Here is a 20,762-nt window from a genome sequence, read left to right as displayed (position 1 = left end):
CCCTCTATGAGGTGGATTGATTCAGTGACTGGGGTAATCGGGATGGGCGTTGTCAGAGGCAATGAGATTGGCACAGGATAGAGCAGGGTTTAGGGCTGTTGTTCATAGGGTCGCTGTGAGTCACAAACGACTCGACGGCACATAACAACAACAACAACATTTTCAACCACATACTTGAATAATAGTTTTGTTAACAAGTCTTCCTTCTAGTTGTATTAACAAGTCTTCAAGAAGTTCAGTGCAGTCAATGATAGGATAATAGTGTTGTTTTTAGGTGCTGTCAAGTTACGTACAACTCAGTGACCTAATGATCAACATATCTAAATCGTCTCTTACCCTGTGCCATCCTCATCATTTCCGACATCCTCAAGCCCATTGCAGTAGATAATGTGTCACTCCATCTGGTTGTGCGTCTCTCTCTCTTTCCCTGACTCTCTGCTTTTCCAAGCATGATGACCCTCTCCAAGGAATAGCCTCTCCTACCTACATACCTCAAGTATGTGAGACAAAACTTTAGCTTTTCTTTATCAACTTTATCTTGCTGCACTTTCTCCAAAACATAACTGTTTGTTCTTTTGGCAGTTCTTGTCATATTCAGTACTTTTATCCAACACCACAATTCAAAGGCATCAGTTCTTCTTCTGTCATCTTTATTAAATGTTCCACTCCTAGAGGCATACTAAGTGACTGGAAAGACCATGATCTGAATCAGATGCACTGTGGTCCTCAATCTGCCATTGTTGCTCCCCGGTATTTTGAAGAGGTTCCTGACTGCTGCTACTAGGTGTGTTAGTTGTGCATCCAAGTAAGAGGAAGTTATTGACGGTTTCAACCTTTCTCCATCTATCATGATATTGCCTATTGGTCCAGCGGTGAACATTTTTGTTTTCTTGATGTTGAGATGTAATCCATATTGAAGGCTGATCTTTCAAAGCAAGTGCTTCAAGTTCTTTTCACATTCAGCAAAGTTTTAGGTCCATGTTTTAAGTCATCATGGAAACAAAATGATCTGAAAGTTTTCCAGTAATAGAGAAGGTCAAAGAACTAGAAAATTGGAAACTAAGCAAAAAACAAAACAGTAATTCCTAATGATTTAAAAATCAAGGATATCATTTAAAAGACTCAATTGCTTATGAAAGTTGGAAAATTAATAAGGAAGACAAAAAAAGAACCAATGCCTTTGAGTTATAGTATTGGCAAAGAATATCAAGCACACTATTGACTGCCAAAAGAATAAGCCTATATGTTTTAGAAATGCAGCCCCTGTGCTCCTTAAAGCCAAAAATGGTGAGACTTCATCTCACACACTTTGGACACAGTGAAGATTGTGAGGATGGCGTGGGGTCAGGCATAGTTTCAATCTGTTGCACGTAAGGTCACTATGAACTGGAGTCAGCTTGATGGCACCTCACAGTAAGTTTTAACAAATGAGTCAGAGTGAGTACTTCTATACGATGTTTGTTGAAAACCTACTCTGTTTAATCAGATACCATGTCCAAAACCCTGTCCATACTGTGCATCAGACAAGTACATCAGGCCTCCACTCCAGAACTACTTCTAGAGAGACTCTAAATGGACAGGCAACTTGAATTGCCACAATTTGGCAATTTTCTCAAGACTCTGGATTTCTGAGTGTTGTAGTTTTAATTTCTTAAAATATTTTCCTGAGAACACATATGAATAAGAGTTGAAAGAATCTGACTCACTTCTTAATTCAGCCTTCAAATCACCTGGGCAGTCATTCAAACTTGCTGAACCTCTGAAAAGTTGAGATAATAATGCCTGATTTCTGCTTTCTAGCAATATTCAACAGTATTCAGCCAAAAAACTGTTTCTTACTAAGGGGGTTTTTCATTTCTTTGACACTGCTGAGAGGTGATATGACAACATATGCCACCTCAGGGTTAATATCATTTGATCATTCTGGTGTTTATGTGAAACTGTTATAATGATGTATTTCTTGTATAAACAGACAAATTAATCCTTATTGCAAGTAGTTCTTTATTTAGGACATTGTTTTTATAATTCATTGTGCTAAGATTAGTAGTAGACCAGTTATTATAATAAGTGTTGAGTCAATATTGTCCCAAATGCTTGACATAGAAGTCCATGATCAATAGAAGTCCATGATCATGGAAGTCCAGCATCAATAGCTCCTCCTTTGTTCCATTTCCTAGCTCCCTGTGTCCCACAGACTCAGGAGTTTCTCTGGAAGGTCTCCCAGAGACTCAGACCCATCAGGGGAATGACTCACGTTGCTGTAGATGTGCAGGCTGGTTTTGCAGAAACAGGCCAGGATCCTGTAGACGGTCAGTTGTGGTGCAGATGGATGGTGACAGTGAGGGATGCAGGCTGGATCTGTGTCCCAGGCAAGCATTCCACAAAAGAAAACACCTAGTGCTGATATCTTAACCGTCTCTCCTTAATACAATAATTACTTCAACACAAAATAAACAATTAATGATTGGCTAGGAAAGATAGCGGAACGATAAATCTTAGAGAACCAGAGACATATTCAAGTTATGAGAAACCACAGTTACTCTCATCCTTTTTTCAGTACATACAATGTTGTGGGCCATAATTTTTTTCAGTTTATCATTCTCACAATTTCACTTGCAGATGTTCATAAATATTGTTTCTAATTCACAAATGCAAGCAAAGATCAGATGTTTAAAGATATTGATAAAAAGAGGGTGATAGTAATAAAGACTTTAAAAAAGGTAAGAATATTTTTGAGGCCTGTTTACAATGGAGTGATTCAAATGGAATACTCTCAAAGATGGGGACTACCTGTGTTTCCCTATGTCAGTCCATCTCATTGGAGGTCCTCCTCTTGTCTCTTTCCAAGGAATAGTCTCGACTCGCTCCATGTCCAAAGTGTGAAAGAGGAAGCTTTGTCATCATTGCCTCCAAGAAGCACACTGGCTGTACTCTTTCCAAGTTTGTTCTTTTGGAAGTCCATAGGGTAGTACTCTTCCCCACCACCATAACGCAAAGGCTTCTTCTCGCACTGGACTCCTCGTGTCAGAGATGATGAAGATGGTACAGGAGAGGGCAGGACTCAGGTCAGCGGTTCACAGGGTTTCTGCGAGTTCTCCGCTACCTAACAGCACCTAACCACAACAACAACATGTGTTTATTTTCATGTTATTCATGTCCATTTCTGAAATTCTGTCAGCATCTCATTCCCTTTTTACAGGTTTATCCCTGAAAGGTGTTATGTTGGGAATTAGAGGTCTTTAATATTTACTTGAGCAAGCGTGGCTTCACAATCAACACTAGTGGCACCAGTAGTCAGGAAATAAAAAAAGATTAGGTAAATCTACTGTCAGGTACTTCTCCAGAGTGCTGAAGAGCAACAGTGCCAGTCTGGAGACTTAAGGTGCACCTGATCTAGACTATGGTCTTCACAATTACTTCTATGCATCAGAGAGCTAGGCAGTGACAAAGGATGATAGAAGAAAAATTGATTCCTTTGAGTTGTGGTGCTGGAGAAGAGCATAGAACATAACCATTGACTGCCAAGAGAAAAGATCTGTCCTGTAGAGGATGAAACCAAGTTGCTTCTTGGAGACAAGGATTTTGAAGCTCTGTCTCATATACGTTGGGATGTTTCCAGGAGGGACCAGTCCTTGGAGAAAAACATTATGCTTAGAATGGTAGAGGGAGAGCACAGGAGAGGAAGACCCCAGATGAGATAGATTATAATTGGGGTAATGGGGGTAAGTGTGATGGAGACAGTGAAACTGGCTCAGGACAGGGCAGGGTTCAAAGCTGTTGTCCAAAGGCTCACTATGAGTTACAGGTGACTTGATGGCACATAACAACATCAACAAACCAGAATTCAAAGAAGAGTACCTCATAGACAAGTTTCTTTTGTACCTTGTGCCTCTTGCACGTTTTGCTCACTACTTGTGGGGTTTAGCAGCCATTGCTTTTTCTCAGCTTGTTTACCCTCTTTGCAGCTCTTCAGATTCTCCCTTCCATCTTTGGGTACTTCCCCTTCATTCTCTAGTTAGCTTCACTCACTCTGTTTCCTCCTTTCTGTCCCACTAATGGTTTCCCCAGGATTGCTTCCCTGGCCCCCTGAGGTCTTTCCTTAGCAGCCCAGCCTCAGTGCACCTGTTTGGTGAGCCATCTCAGCATTGCCGGACATGCTTTAGCAACAGACAGTTCCGGTTCCCCCTGTCTGATGGGGTAGTGGGGAGATGAAAGCCAGACCTACCTAGTGCCTGTCTCATACCCACACCCCATCACCTGTGTTTAACCCTCTGCTTCCCTAAACTAGTTAACCTCTGTTGTTACTTCATGGCATAGGGAGATGTTATTGTTGTTATTGTGTACCATCGAGTCAGAAGATGGGAGAGCCAAATTATTTGGGGCCATCTATGCATGCTAATCTGAAGAATAGCCATCAGGTTTCATTACCAAGGTATCTTGACATCCGTACAGAAAGCTTGACTCTTCTTAGAATGAATTATGGAAAACTTCCCTCAAATGTTCAGCAATCCCCTCAGTCAAAAGACAATAGCATTGTTTGTGTTTCGGGAAAAATTCGCATGTCTAGCCTTTCAACGTGCGCAAAACTTTTCCCCATCCTGTTGGAGAGTTAGTTCAGTCAAGATGAGAGCACAGTCAGGAGGTCTGGTGCCACAGTCCATAGTGTGCTGCACTGCCCACCAAAGGGACGGAGCACAAGTAAGAAATCTGCCAAACTCACACTCCTTGCTGTCAAGTTGGAACCCTCGTATCACCGACCCGCTAGAGGGTTTCCGAGGCTGTAAGTCACAGAGGAGGAGACTGCCCTTTCTTCTCTCCAGGAGTTGTTGATGGAGCAAATTGCCAGAGAGGTGTCACCCGTTGGGTCAACAGCACAGTTCCCTCAGAACTATGCCACCAGCACCCTTAAAATAGATATCACAGAGACTCCTAGCTGAGGAGGTCCAGAGTCCTGAAAGATAATAAGGGGCATTACTGAATTCAAGAAATCAAGTGTGTCATGTTTTTAGGGGAGGGGAATAGGACAAGAAGGAGTGCCCAAGACCACCTTCAGGCTTGACTTTGCTGGAAGGAGCTTTAGGACTCAGAAAGACTGTTAGAGTAATCATTTCTGTTTATTTCAGCAAAAGGATACAAATTAAAGTCAGCAAAGGAAAAAGATACACCAAGCAGTGTTTGGGAGAAGACACACACATGCTTCCAGGTGTCTATTCCCCGTGGATTCACAAGGATGTACTTACTGCTCCTAGCAACAGTGTGTGATGTGCTGAAAACCTAGAAGGTTCACCTGAGCCTTGATGTCCGGGACTTTCACTGGGGCGTCAGTCACTTAGGCACTCAGCGCCTGCGTGACTCACCTCAGCTCCTCACACTCCAGCCAGCCAGAGCAAGACAGCCATTTCACCGTAAATCATATGGCTCCCATCAACTGTCTGATCAAACTGAGATTGTGTGAACCAAGATTTCAGACATGCAGAAGCAGCCTTCTCCATAAATCACATTGTTAGAGTAAAGTATCTAATCAAACTGGTACAGAATCCCAAGACCTCAAACACCCAGGCACGCTCTCAGGCAGAATGTTCCAGGAGCTTTCTCCCAGAAGCAGTCTCAAGACCACGACGGAAGTCAGAAAGTACAGTTGAGAGCAACTCAGATCTGCTAAATTGATGGGAATGTCAGATTAAAGGTTTGGTTTCTGCACATGTTTCCAGAGTCAGGCAATCGACAGGCATTGGTTCCGTGACACAGTTGCTGGTGCCTCATCTGTTACTGTCTACAAATGGCCTTCTCTCTGCATAGGGTCTTTGTGACTCAGAATAATAGCCACAGAACCATTTTCAGGAAAACCAGTCTTCTCCAGCAAGAGCTCAGTAAATTGTCATTGTATTTTCTTGTTCTTGTCCCAGTTACAGTGGGTGGGGGCATGGGAATGGGCCCCCAGTGTTCCTGGTGGTCTTAGACCAGCTTGGAAGTGCCTTTCCCAGATTCTGAAGACAAAGGCAACTTCAGATCAGCATGTCTCTGCTCCACACTGGCATTTAACCTTTCCCTTGCTTTTCTCTGTCTCCTTTTCCTTGGCAGTGGCTCCGAAACCCAGGCCCCCAGCATGAGAAACGGACTCTGTTTGGAGACATGGTGTGCTTCTTGTTCATAACGCCCCTGGCCACCATCTCGGGCTGGCTCTGCCTGCGGGGCGCCGTGGACCACCTGCACTTTAGTAGTCGGCTCGAAGCCGTCGGACTGATTGCACTCACTGTCGCACTCTTCACTATTTACCTCTTTTGGACACTAGTAAGTATGGACCGGGATCGCGGGGTACAGGCCAGCGGGAGCTGACCGCCCCACAGCGGGCACCAGTCCTCTCTCTTGTCCACAGCACTTCTCACTGGCCTGGTAGATGGCAGGCCTTCAAAAGCGTGGGGTGTGTGTGTGTGTGTGTGTGTGTGTGTGTGTGTACACACGCATGTTCACGGCTATGCAGAGCACAGCAAATAAAGGCTGAGCTTCTGAGAGCTCAGGGTCAAAGCCGTGCACCCTGCACATTCTGTCTCCTGTAGAGGAAGAGCCCGGCTGTTTTATGGCACGCAGTGTTTTCTTTCTCCTGTTTGAGTTCGTCTCCGGTGCTGGGGTTGTCGTGTATCATGAATGATCCATGTGGTCTATCTTGAGGGGAATCCTCACTGTGGTGATTCGCTCCTTGCACCCTGCCACAACCTAATGTCTTTGCTAGATGTGGAGCTATCCTCAGCCTGGTGGTGGCTCCATGTGTTGGGATATCAACTCTGCTGTTCCTTAAATCACTTTTCATCTGGTCGACAGAGTGACACCAAAGAAAACCATTTCCTTCTAAGTGTTACCACTGTACACAAAGAAGAATTTTAAAACATCCCTTCTTTTCACCTTTCACCTTCCTGCATTTAGTGATTGTTGGAGCTGTACTTACAGGACCCACGAAATGCATGCAGCATTTGATCTCTTACCTCTGGGACCTGCTGGAAAGGACATCACCACCCTCTAGAGCAAGCCCAGAACAGGGCCCCTGCTTCCTGGCATTCCTCTCTGCTGCTTCTAATCTGAGCACATTCCATTGTTATTCAATATGTACTTCCTGTCTGAAGCATACGGTTTCCATATCCCTTGGCAGAGTGTCAACAGTGTGGAAGTTGCTTCTGGACTCACACTTCCCTACCTTCCTCTGTCACCTAAGCCCTGCTGCCCATCTAGCCCACCACTCTGTCCCATAACCCAGCCCCTGCGTCCCACACCCCAGCGCCTGCATTCCACACTCCAGTCTCTGCTCAAGTCCCTCTTAGCCATCGCCATTGCATACTTGTCCAGTTCTCTCCCTCCCCTCAGGCAAGGTGTTGGGACAGTAAAGGCTCAAGTGCACATTTCATAGTAACTGGGGTATGATTTCAGTCTCATTAGATACGGATTGTTCTAGTGCTAGAATCTTTAAGTCCTCTGGTTAATTTAGACATTCTATTCTCAAGTTAATGAAGCCTCAAGCTAACCCAGTACTGCCTGCCTTGAAATGTCACATTTCCAGAGTTTCCTGGTTAAGTGAGTTAAGCAGTTCAACTGATCCAGGGGTCAGAAGGTTACTGTAATGAGGGGAGAGATGGAGATAAGAAATTGAATTAACAACCTTGTGGACTGTATCGTCTTGGGCAAGTCACTTCCCTTCTCTACACCTGTGCCCCCTTCAGTATGGGGGTGCTGATAGAGCCTTCCCTGCCAACGCCCTCCTGGGGCTGGGGTGGACGTGAGAGAGTGCTCATTAAAATACTGTGGAAAGCACCAAAGAAGTAAGACTTCTCTAGCTTCCAAGGTTTACTAGTCTCTTCTTTTGCTTAGAGGATTTTCTAACAGGAGGAATAGATGAAAGTATAGACTTACATACTGTACTCTCAAAACCAATTTTGAACTATGAACCCTCTTAGAACTTTGCTTTGTAAAGTGTACGTTTAGATGCCAAAAGGAATTGTGGTGGTACAGGGTTTAAGCACATCTCTGCTGAAGTTTTGGCAGTTCAAATCCTTCAGCTACTCCACGGAGGACGATGTGGAAGTCTCTTTCCAAAATGATTCACAGCCTTGGAAACTCAGTGGTTCTACTGTGTCCTATAGAGTCATTATGAGTTAGTATTGACTCGGTGGCCAGTAGGTTACCTCATCAGAAAGAACATGAAGAAAGAGACAGCAGACGTAAAAGGGAGGGAAGACAGACACAGAAAGATTACCTGGTGAACACTCAGTGGGGCCCTGTTTCTTTTCCCATGTCAGGTGGGGAAAAAACTTTGAACCCAGACTGGAATTTACAAAGAGAGTGATCTCACGTTTAATTCCATATGTTTCTGGGGGGCAGTGCTGTGTAGTAACAGGTTTAAAATCCAAGGAATTTCTATTTGAACCCAAGATTTACACACACACACACACACACACACACACACACACACACACACCCTGGAGGAAATTATCGATCACCCCTGGGTCAGTAGGTTATTGTGAGGATTAAGTGGGATCATTCAGAGCACATCTATCAGAGCAGCTGGCAATCCTGCTGCAGAGTCAACTCTCGGAGCTGAGCTGGTTTCTCTTCCTGTGGTTTCCTGGCTTCCCCAGGCTCCCAGCCTCCTCCAGCACCCTGGAAAATGCAGAATAGTGGGAGGAAAGAAAGGCATTTCTCCCCTTTGACTGGTGTGAAAAACGTGCTGCAGAGTCAGCTCAGCAATAGGTTACTGAATATAGAATAACTTCTTCCCAGATAAATGCTGTTCTGAGCAGCGCTGGCAAGAGCTGTAATTCAGAAGCTGACAGCACTTGGAAACTGCCCTACGGCAGAAACCCATTGTAAACAAGCTGTCAAGTTTAAGGAGAATATGTTGTGAAAATGCCTTAGATAAACAAACACCGTGTCAGCCCAAGCCGACCAGACCAAGCCTGCCTCTCCTGGAGCCGGGGAGCCTGCCTGGAAGAGCCTCCTTGGATGCTCTGGAGAGGGGTCTGCGCTCACTCACGCTCAGCACCTTCTAAGTGCGTGTCTTTGGAGTTCCTCTCCGGTTCACATGGCCATGAGGCCTTGACGCAAATTCAGATTCGGGGATTTCTGCTTTCAGGAAGTTGCAGTGGGAAGACACAAACATCCACGGCCTCCAGGAAGCCCAGGCCTCAGCCATTTCCACTTGAGCCCTGGGGAGAGATGCCAGAAACATCACTATTCATTCACAAATGAAGAGTGGGGGAAGCAGAGTGCTAAGTGAGGACTGGATCTATGTGGGGCCTTAGCAAGTTGTCCACAGCGTGATCATGTTAGCGCAGTTAAGAGAAGAGAGGACCATGGTGCACTGGCCCAAACCGGACAGCCTGTTACAGCCTCACCGCTGCCTCCAAAACCCTGCTCAGAAACTGAGTGTAAGGCATGGAAGGAAATGACCCAGGTCCTCAAAGGTCAACTCCATGAGTTAATCATTAAAATTCTTAATGTAAAGGAGAGAGCCTCCACCGCCCTATCCAGACTGATTTAAATACTTCCCTAGATTGCCTGAGAGACAACTCAAGGCTGTTGAATATGATAAAGTAAGTGTGTGTGTGGTGCCCACGATTTCCCCATGGCCGATTTACCTCCTCCATGGTCTTCTTTCAGTGCTCTCAAGCCTGCTCTGCCTCCCAGGAGCCTGTGTTGTAAAGGAGAGCTGCCCCGTCATCTCTCCAAAGCAGCTCCTCAGGCCTTTCGTCTTGTTTTTTGTTGTGTGTTGTTTTTTTTTAATTGTGATTTTAACGAAAGTTTACAGAAAGGTTGGATTTTCGTTCATACACTGTTGCACATTTTCCTCCCTCCCCCTCCCCCAGTCCACTTTGCAGTGCACCCCTTGTTCCAGGAGGTTTTCAGGCACACTTTGCCTAATCATACATTTCTTTCAACTGGTCCTTGTGCTCATCTGTTCCAATAACTGTATTATCTATCACTAGATAGATAATCTATTCACTATTCATTATCTAGCCACTCTTTTCCTGTTCGTCTGAGGGGCTGGGGAGCGGGGTGTACATCCCTGGGTGGTACAGATAGTTTGCCTTAGATTACTCCCGTATGTCTACCCAGTAGTGCCCTCCACCATGGGACAAAAAACTCAAACTGATTACCATCGAGTCAGAGCCGGCTCACAGCTGGCCATCCAGTGAGTTTTCAGAGGCTATAAATTGACAGGAGAATGCCCATCTTTCTCCCGAGGAACCAGCGAATGGATTCAAACTGCCAGAGAGGGATGACTGCCTTTGAGTTAGCAATTCCTTACAAGACTGTGCCACCGAGGCCTGACAATCTGTTTCCATAACAATTATAACCAAGAAAACCTGTGAAGCTCGCTCTGTAACAGATGGAGTAGACATGAAACTGAATCAACCCAGTGGCAAAGACTTTTTGGTTCCATCTGGCTCAGTTTACAGTCTCTCCCACAGAGTTGTCCGCACTGTGCAATTAATGGTGTCCCATTCTGGGACAGTGACTTACCAAAGCACTGGTCCCCTCATCGTGCTTCACTTGCACCCTAACTCTAGAAAGAAAAAGGGCCAGATAAAAAGATATGATCCAAGGTTTTCTCTTGCAGTAACTTGACAGAAGGCCTTCCCCTCTAGCTTCAGTCACTGCTCTGGTCGGGAGAGGCAGAGGTCACCAACATATTCTGACCTGCCTTTATTCCATTCAGATGATCACAATTCTTTACAGACATTGCCCACGATACACACTTAACAAATACCCTTTGGGTCACTAAGCTACAAGAACCCCAGACCATAATGTGTACTATTTCTAGACCAGTAGGCCTGGGCTCCTGCTTCTTCCTCTCTCCGCAAAAAGCTCTGAAATTAAGAATAGCTAAACGAACTCTCCAGCACTTCTATCCTTAGAGCCACTTCCTTGGTGTGTGTCATTTCTTTTCTCCTCACTGCTTCTTTATACCTCCAAGTCGAACCTTCTGCTTTCCATTGAAGGAGGGCGTATCTTACAGTATCTACAGTACCAGCAGGTGGACTGCAAACCTGTAGTGGCCTCTGTAGTTGCGCTCAATCCTCTTGATTTCCTCTGATGAGGAGTCATCTTCAGATCTTCTTGTTGATTAAACCTGCCTGCAGACTGAGCGGTTAACAGCATGATGGGATCTCAATCACTTGGCTACACAAATGGGCTGATGAGGAAGAGAAGGAGGAGGATGAAGATGATGATGATTCCTGGACCAAGGAACCAGGAGGCCTGCTAAGTGATTAACTCCCTGTGTTCCATAAAGACATGCTTCTCAAGCCTGAGCGTACATGTGAAACCCCTGGGGATCTTGTTAAAATGCACATGCTCCCTCTGTAGGTCTGGGTGGGGCCCAAACTTCTGAAATTCTAACAAGCTCCCAGGTGACCAAAGTTGCTGCTATTCCTTGGACCACAATGAGTAGGGAGGCCTTAAAGGAACTAGCCCAGCCTCTGTTTTCCTCCTCCAGTTTCCATATATCTAAGAGAGAATACCACAAAGCCATCACATTCTTTCCTATGCTTAACCCAAGAAAAATAAAATGCCAAGAAAATGAGTATGTGTGCCAAGTACTGTGCCGAGTGATTAACATGCATTATCTCAGATATCTTAATCACATTTGCAAAGAAACTGAAGCTGAAAAACAGCAAAAATATCTCCTCATTTTGCTTGGATCCACAATCAACACCATTGGTCCCAGCAGTCAGGAGACCAGGAGGTGTATATAGCACTGGAAAAGTCTGCTGTCAGGGGCCTCTCCAAAGTCCTGAGGAGAAATGATGTCAGTCTAAAGACTAAGGTGCACATTATTCAAGGCACATTCTTTCTAATCACCTTCTATGATCTGAGAGCTGCACAATGAATAAGGGTGACAGAAGACGAATTGATGCAGTTGAGTTGTGGTATTGGGAAAAAGTGCTGAAGATTGCATGTACTGCCAGAAGAACAAACGGTATTGGAGAAAGTGCAGCCAGAATATTCTTTAGATGAACATTCTGTTGATGAAGCTTCATTTCACATATGGTGTTAGGAGAGGCTATTCCTTGGAAAAAAGACATAATGCTTGGAAAGGTGGAGGGTAAGCGAAGGAGCAGAAGACCCTCAATCAGATGGATTGACATAACATCTGGGAGTGGGCTCAAATGTGTCGAGGATGATAGGATGGTGTGCACAGAACAGAGTTCAGATCCATTTTTCATCGGGTCACTATGATTTGTATTTGACTCTACAGCACTTAACAACAACAGCATGCCTGGAACCCTGGTGGCACTATGGTTAAAGTGCCCTTTCCTAAATGAAAGGTCATGTTAAACCTATCAGCTATTGTGCAGGATAAAGACATGTCAGTCTGCTTCTGTAAAGATGATATTTGGAAACCCCGTGGTGTGGTTCTGCCCTGTGCTGGAGGGCTGCTGTGAGTTGGAATCAGCTTCATAGAAGTGGGTTTGATTTCTTTTTTTAGTATCTGGCCTTAGAGCCATAGCCTGCTTCCTACACTTGGTTGGTTGATTGATTAGAAAAAAGATGCAGCCTCCCTTCACCCCCAGCTCCTGGTCTGCTTCCTCAGGCCAAGTGTGCACAGCTTTTTAATATCCTGGACAAAAGGATTCTTGATTTAAAATCCACATCCCTATCCTATTTCTGGATCCCAGATTTCTTGACTTGCCAAAGCCCTTCATTCACACATGTCTGTGCCCTGCCTCTTTCCTATCCTTGGCCCTGAGCAGCTGGCCGTCCAGCTTGCCTCCCGTACTTCGTGGATAGCACCAAGCCACAGCAGGACAGAATAGATATGAGAGAATCAAATTTAAAAAAAAAAAAATCAGTCTGGCACCTTTGGGGCCTTTTATAAAAAAGCACATCTGTGTGAGTATAAAAGCTTATACTTTCATACCCAAATCTCTCTGGCGCGCAGCCTGTGGCATCTGCTTAAAACTATCTGCTTTTTAGCTTTGGAAGTTTGAGCAAATGGCTTTGAGTTTAATGATCTTGTCATGAGACCAACAAAGCCTTTCTGATCAGTGACCTGTGTTCTCCTCCACTCCTGGAAACGCTGAGCTTAAAGCCTTGGGTTCTGACGATCCAGTTCCTGATAATCACGGGCCCTGCACTTTTGTCAGCACGGCCCACCTCCAGCCCCAGGAGTGAAATCAGGACCTACTGGGGAGATGTACCCACTTTCACAGCACTTAGGTGTCATTAGTCTGCACGCAGGTGAAACAACTCCACCTTCAAAGGCCATTCATTTACCTCTGCTTCAAAAACACAAATTAATTGCCTGGGCAATCTGGCAGCGTCCTGTGTCCGCCTTCTCCAAACCCAGGCAGAGGCTGAAGTGCCTCAGTCTGGTGCATTTTCAGGAGAAGCAACACTCTTTGGGGGCGTAGTTATACCACAACTGGCCTAGAGGCCTGCTTCTCATGCTACCATGCGTTCCATAGCAAAGAAGAGCCATTACCCCAGCTGATATTTATCTGCTTGTCTTCTGATGAACACTGCAGTAAGTGCCGGCCACTGTGGTCAGTGCTGGACGTACAAAGATGGATATGACACGGACCCTGCTCCCAAGACGGTGTTCTTATATGGACATCAGTCATTAAGGTGAACGGCTCATTTGAACTAGTTTATATCTACTAAGGCCCTATTTCCATATAAGGTCACACTCAGCCACAGCGCGTTGGAACTTGAACTTATTTTCCTGTGATGCTCAATTCAACCCACAGCACTGCGCAAGCAGATCTTCTCGCTGGCAGCTGAGAATGCTGGGGCTCTAGGCAGGTGGCAGTCACCCTTCAGGGCCACCCGTTGCAGTGAAGTGACTCACCAATGGCACATGAGAGAGTGCCCGTCATACCGTGTTCAGTGTGAATGGGACCCTCTGAGATGTGCTGTGTGTGACCTGCAGCATGCACAGGAATCTGCTCGTAAAGTCACACAGCTGGCTGTGAGCTGGCGCTGTGCAACTTCCTGTTTCTGTCTTGATTTTACCCAGCTTGACAAGACCAAAGTTACCCATGGGAGCCCTGCCCATGCACACATGAGTCCTTGGCTGGCTCCCCAATCTCCCAGCACTCAGCTGCTACAAAGCAGTATCTCTGGGGTTCCTGTCCTTTGCTGTGCCTCCCCCAGCTGCTCCGAATGGCTTGCTTTATTTGTTGGATTGATGATCAACTATTGCTGAATGAAACTTTCTTTTTCCTCTCCCCCCAGGTGTCATTTAGGTACCACTGTCGATTGTACAACGAATGGCGTCGGACCAATCAGAGGGTGATTCTCCTCATTCCAAAGTCTGTCAACGTACCTTCTAACCAACAGTCCTTGCTGGGCCTCCATTCGGTCAAGAGGAACTCAAAGGAGACAATTGTTTGATGCTCGTGTGGGTGGGTGGTTGATGAGTTGTTTGGGATCTGGAAGTTCCTACGCTGGGGCCATGCACTGAGTCACCCCAAAACCCTTCTTTAAGCCTGTGGGTCTCAGAACAGCCAGAACCACGTTAGTACATCGCCCTAAGCAACAAACTCTGCCGGAAGAAAGCAAATGCTGTTTTACTTCAAATCATGGATGCTGCAATCATATGATATTTGCTAAGCTGCCAAACATGTTTATTTAGCAGATACTGTATGGAATTTTCTGAACACCTCTTTAACACGGAGGAAAGCGCTCCGCATAAGGACGCAGTTCTTCCTTTTTTATTACTATTTCAAATAGAGAGATATATATTAAACCTAGATGATAATCAACATCAGAAAAGCCAAGGTAAAAGCTGGCTTCTTGGTTTGGATGGGTTCTGTTTTGGCTAGTTTATTTGTTTCCTGGTTTCTACTGTATATTCTTTGGGGCAGTTTGATAGCTTGAGTGGTCTTTTTCGTCTCTTTCTGTCTCTCTTCAAGGAGACATCATACCGACTTCAGAACAAGTCAGATCCGAAGGATGTTTTGTACTAAACCTCATTTAATTATTCCGTTTTTAAAGAAACAAACAAAAAAAGAAGGTGTGGCCCCCCTCCACACAGTGAGCTGTTTATTTAAGTACCAGTAGCGAGGGGGGATGATGGTGAGAAGCACGCTCCTGTCAACTTGTTTAGTACTGACAGCTGATAGAAGCTATTTTCTAATAATAAATATACAGTGTGTGAAAGACAAACCCCACTGATTGCAATGCTCTCGTTTTTTACTCACAAGAACTGCAAAGTTTCACAAAGTAGCTTTGAAAATTAAAAAAAAAAAGGAGGGAAAAGAGAAAAAGCAAAAGGTTGGTGTTCTTAACACCCATCTCATTTCGTACATGTCTTAATTCTGCATTTGTAATGAATTGGAAGATCATTAGACACTTCTAGGAACTCTGGACCTGTTTTGCATGTAAATTAGCATTCCCATTGCTCTATTGAATTTCTAGCTTGACAGGTAGATGTGGCAGGAAAAGCCTGTCCTGGCAGCCTTGCTTTTAGTCTAAGACCCCTTTGTCTGGTTTTCAAGGAAAAAGAGCCCCACTTAGTGCCTCCCCCAACCGTGAACCAATTCTGTCACCAGCTGAGATAGGCTTTTTCTAAGGGCTCCAGGTCCCTCTTTTATCAATCACTGCATAAAGGTCCTCGGACCCTGCATTGTGCATCCACTGAAGACAGGGAGCTGGTGTGTCTTCAAAGCCAAGCCGTCTGCGTGGGCTGGCGCGCAGGCTGTCTGCCCACCCACACACACACTGCGAGGAGTGGGCAGACCACAGCTTCGGGGGAATGCTTAAAATATGGATTCCGAGAACATGACCCGCATTCAGAACACCACTCCAGCATCTGTCTCATGCACCCCGAGCCGGGGAGCCAAAAGTGCAAAGGAGGGTAACGATTTTTGTCTGCAGGTTGATGGTGCTGATATGGGCGTCCACTTTGTCAGCCGAGTCCACCTGCACAGACGCTGCCTGGGGAGATACACGGCTGTAAGGCCCAACGCTGCATCACTCAGATGTACTTTATGGTTTGTGACAATAGATTTCCTCCCCTCCACGCTCCGCTTGGACACTTCAATTCCAGTAATACGCATCTCAGCCCTTCTGTTTACTCGGCCTTGCTCACCCCTCTGGATTGTCATTAGCTGTGTCACCGTCAACCGTTTCTTAATTGACCTTTTTAAAATGCTGGACGCCACTGGCTGCACACAGCTGTCACACTTTAAATTCCCAGAGCAAAGAGTCCAACTTGGAGGCTTATGAACTGCAGCCCTGTGGTATCCTTGAGATGTCCAGCCAGCTTTGGTCTCCGAGCTGTCAAGTTAAGCAGTGACATCTCTCACTGAACGGCACCAGCATTCAGGAGAGGACCATACCCTTTCTCCTCTTTGCTCTCAGGAATCCATGAATTCAAGAAGCCAAGGATTGACAGGACCATTCCTTTTAAGGGTTTGCTGCACAGAATCTCCACTTTATTAAAAAAGTGAGAAATAATGCCTCTAAATACCGGAGACTAGCAAGTGCTAGGCAGTGACGCCTGTGCTGGGAAGGGTTGGTGCATTAAGACTATGCTGCAGCTCTTCCTCATATTTCAGTTCCCATTCTTGGAAATGAAACAGAATCTGGAACAAGGTGTGGGCAGCATGTCGGATGGTGGTCAGAATGCGTTTGGAGCCCGAAACAGCTTTGTTATTGTGTACCGTCGAGTCAGAACCCACCCATAGCTGACCCTCCCAACAGGTTTTCAAAGGCAATAATCACATGGGGCAGCGGCGGGGTCGGGACTGCCCATCCTTCTGCAAACCAGATGGTGGATGGTGGATTTGAATCGCGTGCCTTCCGATGTCATCTTGGGAATTCCTTGGGAGACCCTGGTCTCTATCAGCACCAGGAGCCATGGGGGATTCTGAGAATTCTTAGAAGTCACTCCTTCCCTCTTAGTCTTCTAACCCTGAGATGCTAACGATAGGATAATCTAGGGAACTACAATATATGCATAAGGAGACCCAGTCACTAAGGCAAAGGGGAAAAGGCTATCACTAAACCATACTCCAAAAAAGAAGGAGGACGGGTACATTTGCCTCTTGATACTTGGCTCAGGGGTGCCCAGTAGGTCAGCAGAGGTCCTGTGGGCCTTGTGTCCTCTGTTTGTGGAGATTAAGAACTTAGCTGGGGTGAGATGAAGGAGCTGAGTGGGTACAGAACTTCAGGAGATCATGGCTTCCCTTCCCTCTGCCTTCCCACTGTCCTCGCTCGCCCATGCTCCTTCAGGGACCCGGTCCTCAACACTCCGAAGGATACTATGTCCTGACAAATGTGTGTCACCATGAAGTCAGAATCCCGTGTGTTCTGGTCTGGCCTGCGTGTGAACATGTGTGTGTGTGTGTGTGTGTGTGTGTGTGTGTGTGTGTGTGCATGTGCTCATTATTTAGGGGAAGGAGAGAGAACACAGCAAGCATTCATGCAAACTCTGGCTCCTCAGAGAACAGAGCAGAAGCTCAGATGAGCTGTCAAATCCAATTAAAGAAAAATAAATGGCGTGATTTGGAAGTTACTTGTATTTGTCTTCCGTTGTCCTGACCTGGCTTCCCTTGCACTGAGTGGCTGGGCCAGCTGTGGGCTATCACTTTCAGCTGGGATAGAGCTACCGTCCTTGCATTCTCACTGAGAAGAACTCATCCAGGCGTGTGGAGGAGCAAAGGAGAAAACAGAAATGAAACAGTACCCAGCTGCCCCAGCACAGCCAGCTCCAGCACAAACTCCCCCCGAGGCTCCTCCCCTTGGCTCTGCCCTCTCCTCAGGGTCTCATCTGGCCCAACCTTCCCTGAAATACCACACAGCATGGACACTTGGTCTTCAGTCTGCCAGCACTAAGCAATGTCCCCAAACCAAAAGAGCCTGAGGAAGACACACGTAGGAAATGAGATCAATAACCGCCTCCCCTCCACCTCAGCCAGAGTGCTCCTGGCAGCTATTTGGAGATCACGGCCACACGGGGGTGGTCCCTAGTGCTGGTGACAAGTGCAGAGCTGTGCTTCTGTAGTCTGACTGGGCTGGAAGGTGGACTAGCAGGTGGCGACAGGATTGGGGGGTTATTTTAGCATGAGAAGGCTGGGCCCATGATGGACTTGCCCTAGCTTTGTTTCACCCTTCCTTGGCCACACGTACCGACAGAACAACTGTATCCTAGTGCTGGCAAAGGCAGGAGTCACGAGAAGTTGGCACTCAGTGGGATGCCTGGGCAACCACAAGCTCTCTCTGAAACGTGTCAATTCTGCAGAAATACTCAGGCTATTATGTTGCATGCAGCCCACCTTTTTTGGCTTCACGCAGTTTCAGTGTGTAGGAGTTGGCATTGGGACCTTCGGTCTCTCTCTCGCCGTTGCAGTCATTCTGGAAGTGAGTCTGGCTCTTTGGTTCCCTATGCACTAAAACTGAGAACCAGCTGCAAAGGCAAGGTGTGTGGGTTTCAACCCTAACTCTGCATTGCAATACCTGCAGCTTATGGACAGTCCAGCTTCAGGACTAGGTTGTGATCTATAGGGTTTCATTGGCTGATTTTGGGGAAGAGATTACCAGGCCTTTATTCCTAGTGTGTCTGAGTCTGGAAGTGCTACTGAAATCTGGTCAGCAACACACCAGCTTCCACTGCCAGTGTTCCCAGCAATTTATGGAAGAGCTCACTAGAGATAATGCCTGGGTGATTCTGCCCCCGTCTGGGATTTAACTTAATGAACTTGGTAAATGGTTGTAAGATCATAAATAACTTGATTCAAAACCTTCTTTGAAAAGAAAAGCCATTTTCAATAATCAACTAATAACAATTGAGGGGGGAAAAACTTCTGAAGGTTGAAAGTAACACAAAATCTTTTAATTACTTCTCGATTTCAATTATCCTTCCATTTCCTGATATTGGAACTGGTGGTTGAGAACTGACTGCAGCCAAAGCATTTGCTAGTCCTGGATCCAGAACTACTGTGGAAAATAAATGCAGTCTACCAGTTGCGTGTGTTCCCAGAGAAGGACTTCAGTGTCACGACTCCTGGGCTAAGCACCTTGCTGGAGCTTCCACACTCTGTGCACAAAGACAACACTATTAACAGCAAAGGCAGCACGGGCCCTGCTTCATTTTGGGACACACTCTTCACCATGTTATGTGCCATTGACTCACTTGCAACTCACAGTGACCCCATGCACAATAGCTCTGAACCCTGCCGTATCCTGAGCCAGTCTCACTGTCTCCAACACATCTGCCCCCACCACCCCAGTTACTGTGTCAATTCATCCTGTCTGGAGTCTCTTCTCCCGGGCTGTCGCTTTACACTTCCAAGCATGATGTCCTTCTCCAAGGACTGGTCCCTCCTGGCAACATGCCCAAGTATGTCAGATGGAGCCTCAAAATTCCTGCCGCTGAGGAGAAACTTGGTTTCACCCTCTCTGAGACAGACGTTGGCAGTGTATGGTATGTGCAATATTCTTCATCAGTACCACAACTCAAAGACACCGATTCCTCTACTGTCACAGTTAGTTATTGTCCAGTAATTACAAAGACCATGGCCTGGATCAGACACATATTAGTCTTTAGACTGACATTGTTGCTCTTCAGCATACCAGAGAGGTCCCTGATAGCAAATTTTCCTAATACAATTCATCTTTTGATTTCCTGACTGCTGGTGCCAACAGTGTTGATTGTGGAGGCAAATAAGCTGAAATTGTTAACAATCTCAATCTCTTCTCCGTCTATCATGGTGTTATCAATTGGCCCAGTGGTGAGAATCTTTGTTTTCTTGATATTGAGCTTCAATCCATATTGAAGACTAGAGTCCTTGACCTTCTGCAGCAAACACCTCAGGCCTTCCTCAGTTTCAGCAAGCAAAGTTGTGTCATCTGCATAATGTAGGTTGTTGTTGAGTTTTCCTCCAATCCTGATGCCACATTCCTCCTCATAAAGTCCTTCCGAATGATCTGTTCCGCATATAGATTGAAAGGATATGGAGACAGGATGCATCCCTGACATACACTTTTCCTGTCTTTGAACCATGTAGTGTTTCCTTGCTCTGTTCTGATGACTGATTCCTGGTCCAGATACTAGTTTCACATGAGCACCATCAAGTGTTCTGGGATTCCCATTCTCCTCAAGGTTAGCCACAATTTGTTGTGATCCACACAGTCAAATGCCTTTGAATAGTCAATGAAAAGTAGATGAAAATTCCTGTGATACACTCTGCTCCTCTGGGAGCTCTGGTGGTATAGTGGCAAGAAGCTACGCTGTAATCCCAAAGGCACGCGGTTCAAGGCCATCGGCTGCTCTGCAGGAGAAGAATGGACAATCTTTTCCCATGCAATTAACTGCCTCTGAAAACCCTCCAGAGGGTCAACTATGGATCAGTTCCAACTCAAGGTACACAACAACTTTCTGCTTTCAGCCCCAATCCATCTGACATTGGCTATAATATCCTTAAGTGCCACACCTCTTCTAAACTCAGCTTGTGTTTCTGGTAGATATCTATCAGTACACTTTTCCAAGCATTTTTGGATGATCTTCAGCAGGGTGTTGCTTCCATGTGACATTGTTCGATAATTTCCACATTCTGTCGGATCATTATTTTTTTTAGATTGGGAATAAATATGGATCCCAAAAATGGCCACCAGCCAGTTGGCCAGGTGGTTGTCCTCCAGGTTTCTTGGCCAACCTGGTGAGCACATCCAGGGTAGCATCTATTTGTTGAGATATGCCAATTGAAATTTCATCAATTCCTGGGCCTTGGGGGTTTTTTGTGGGTTTTTTTTGCAAATCTCTCAGA

At 45.8% G+C, this 20,762-nt stretch overlaps 1 protein-coding gene across 1 annotated transcript in view; it reads left to right on the top strand.

Annotated features, from left to right (window-relative positions):
* MARCH3 (membrane-associated ring finger (C3HC4) 3, E3 ubiquitin protein ligase) overlaps positions 1 to 15,159 on the top strand; it is a 62,441-nt gene extending 47,282 nt beyond the window's left edge. The window contains exons 3-4 of the mRNA XM_006886009.1: positions 6,082 to 6,291; positions 14,227 to 15,159. Of these exons, the coding sequence (XP_006886071.1) occupies positions 6,082 to 6,291; positions 14,227 to 14,385 (369 nt within the window). The 3' untranslated portion in view covers positions 14,386 to 15,159. The remainder of the gene's footprint in view (positions 1 to 6,081; positions 6,292 to 14,226) is intronic.
* The last annotated feature ends 5,603 nt before the right edge of the window (positions 15,160 to 20,762 follow it).

This window comes from Elephantulus edwardii, unplaced genomic scaffold, assembly GCF_000299155.1.
Source record: "Elephantulus edwardii isolate Elephantulus edwardi_28Jun2011 unplaced genomic scaffold, EleEdw1.0 scaffold00046, whole genome shotgun sequence".
In the NCBI taxonomy this organism is placed as follows: Eukaryota; Metazoa; Chordata; class Mammalia; order Macroscelidea; family Macroscelididae; genus Elephantulus; species Elephantulus edwardii.
The sequence above is the reverse complement of the archived record's forward strand: the minus strand, read 5'-3'. Positions and strand labels throughout refer to the sequence as shown.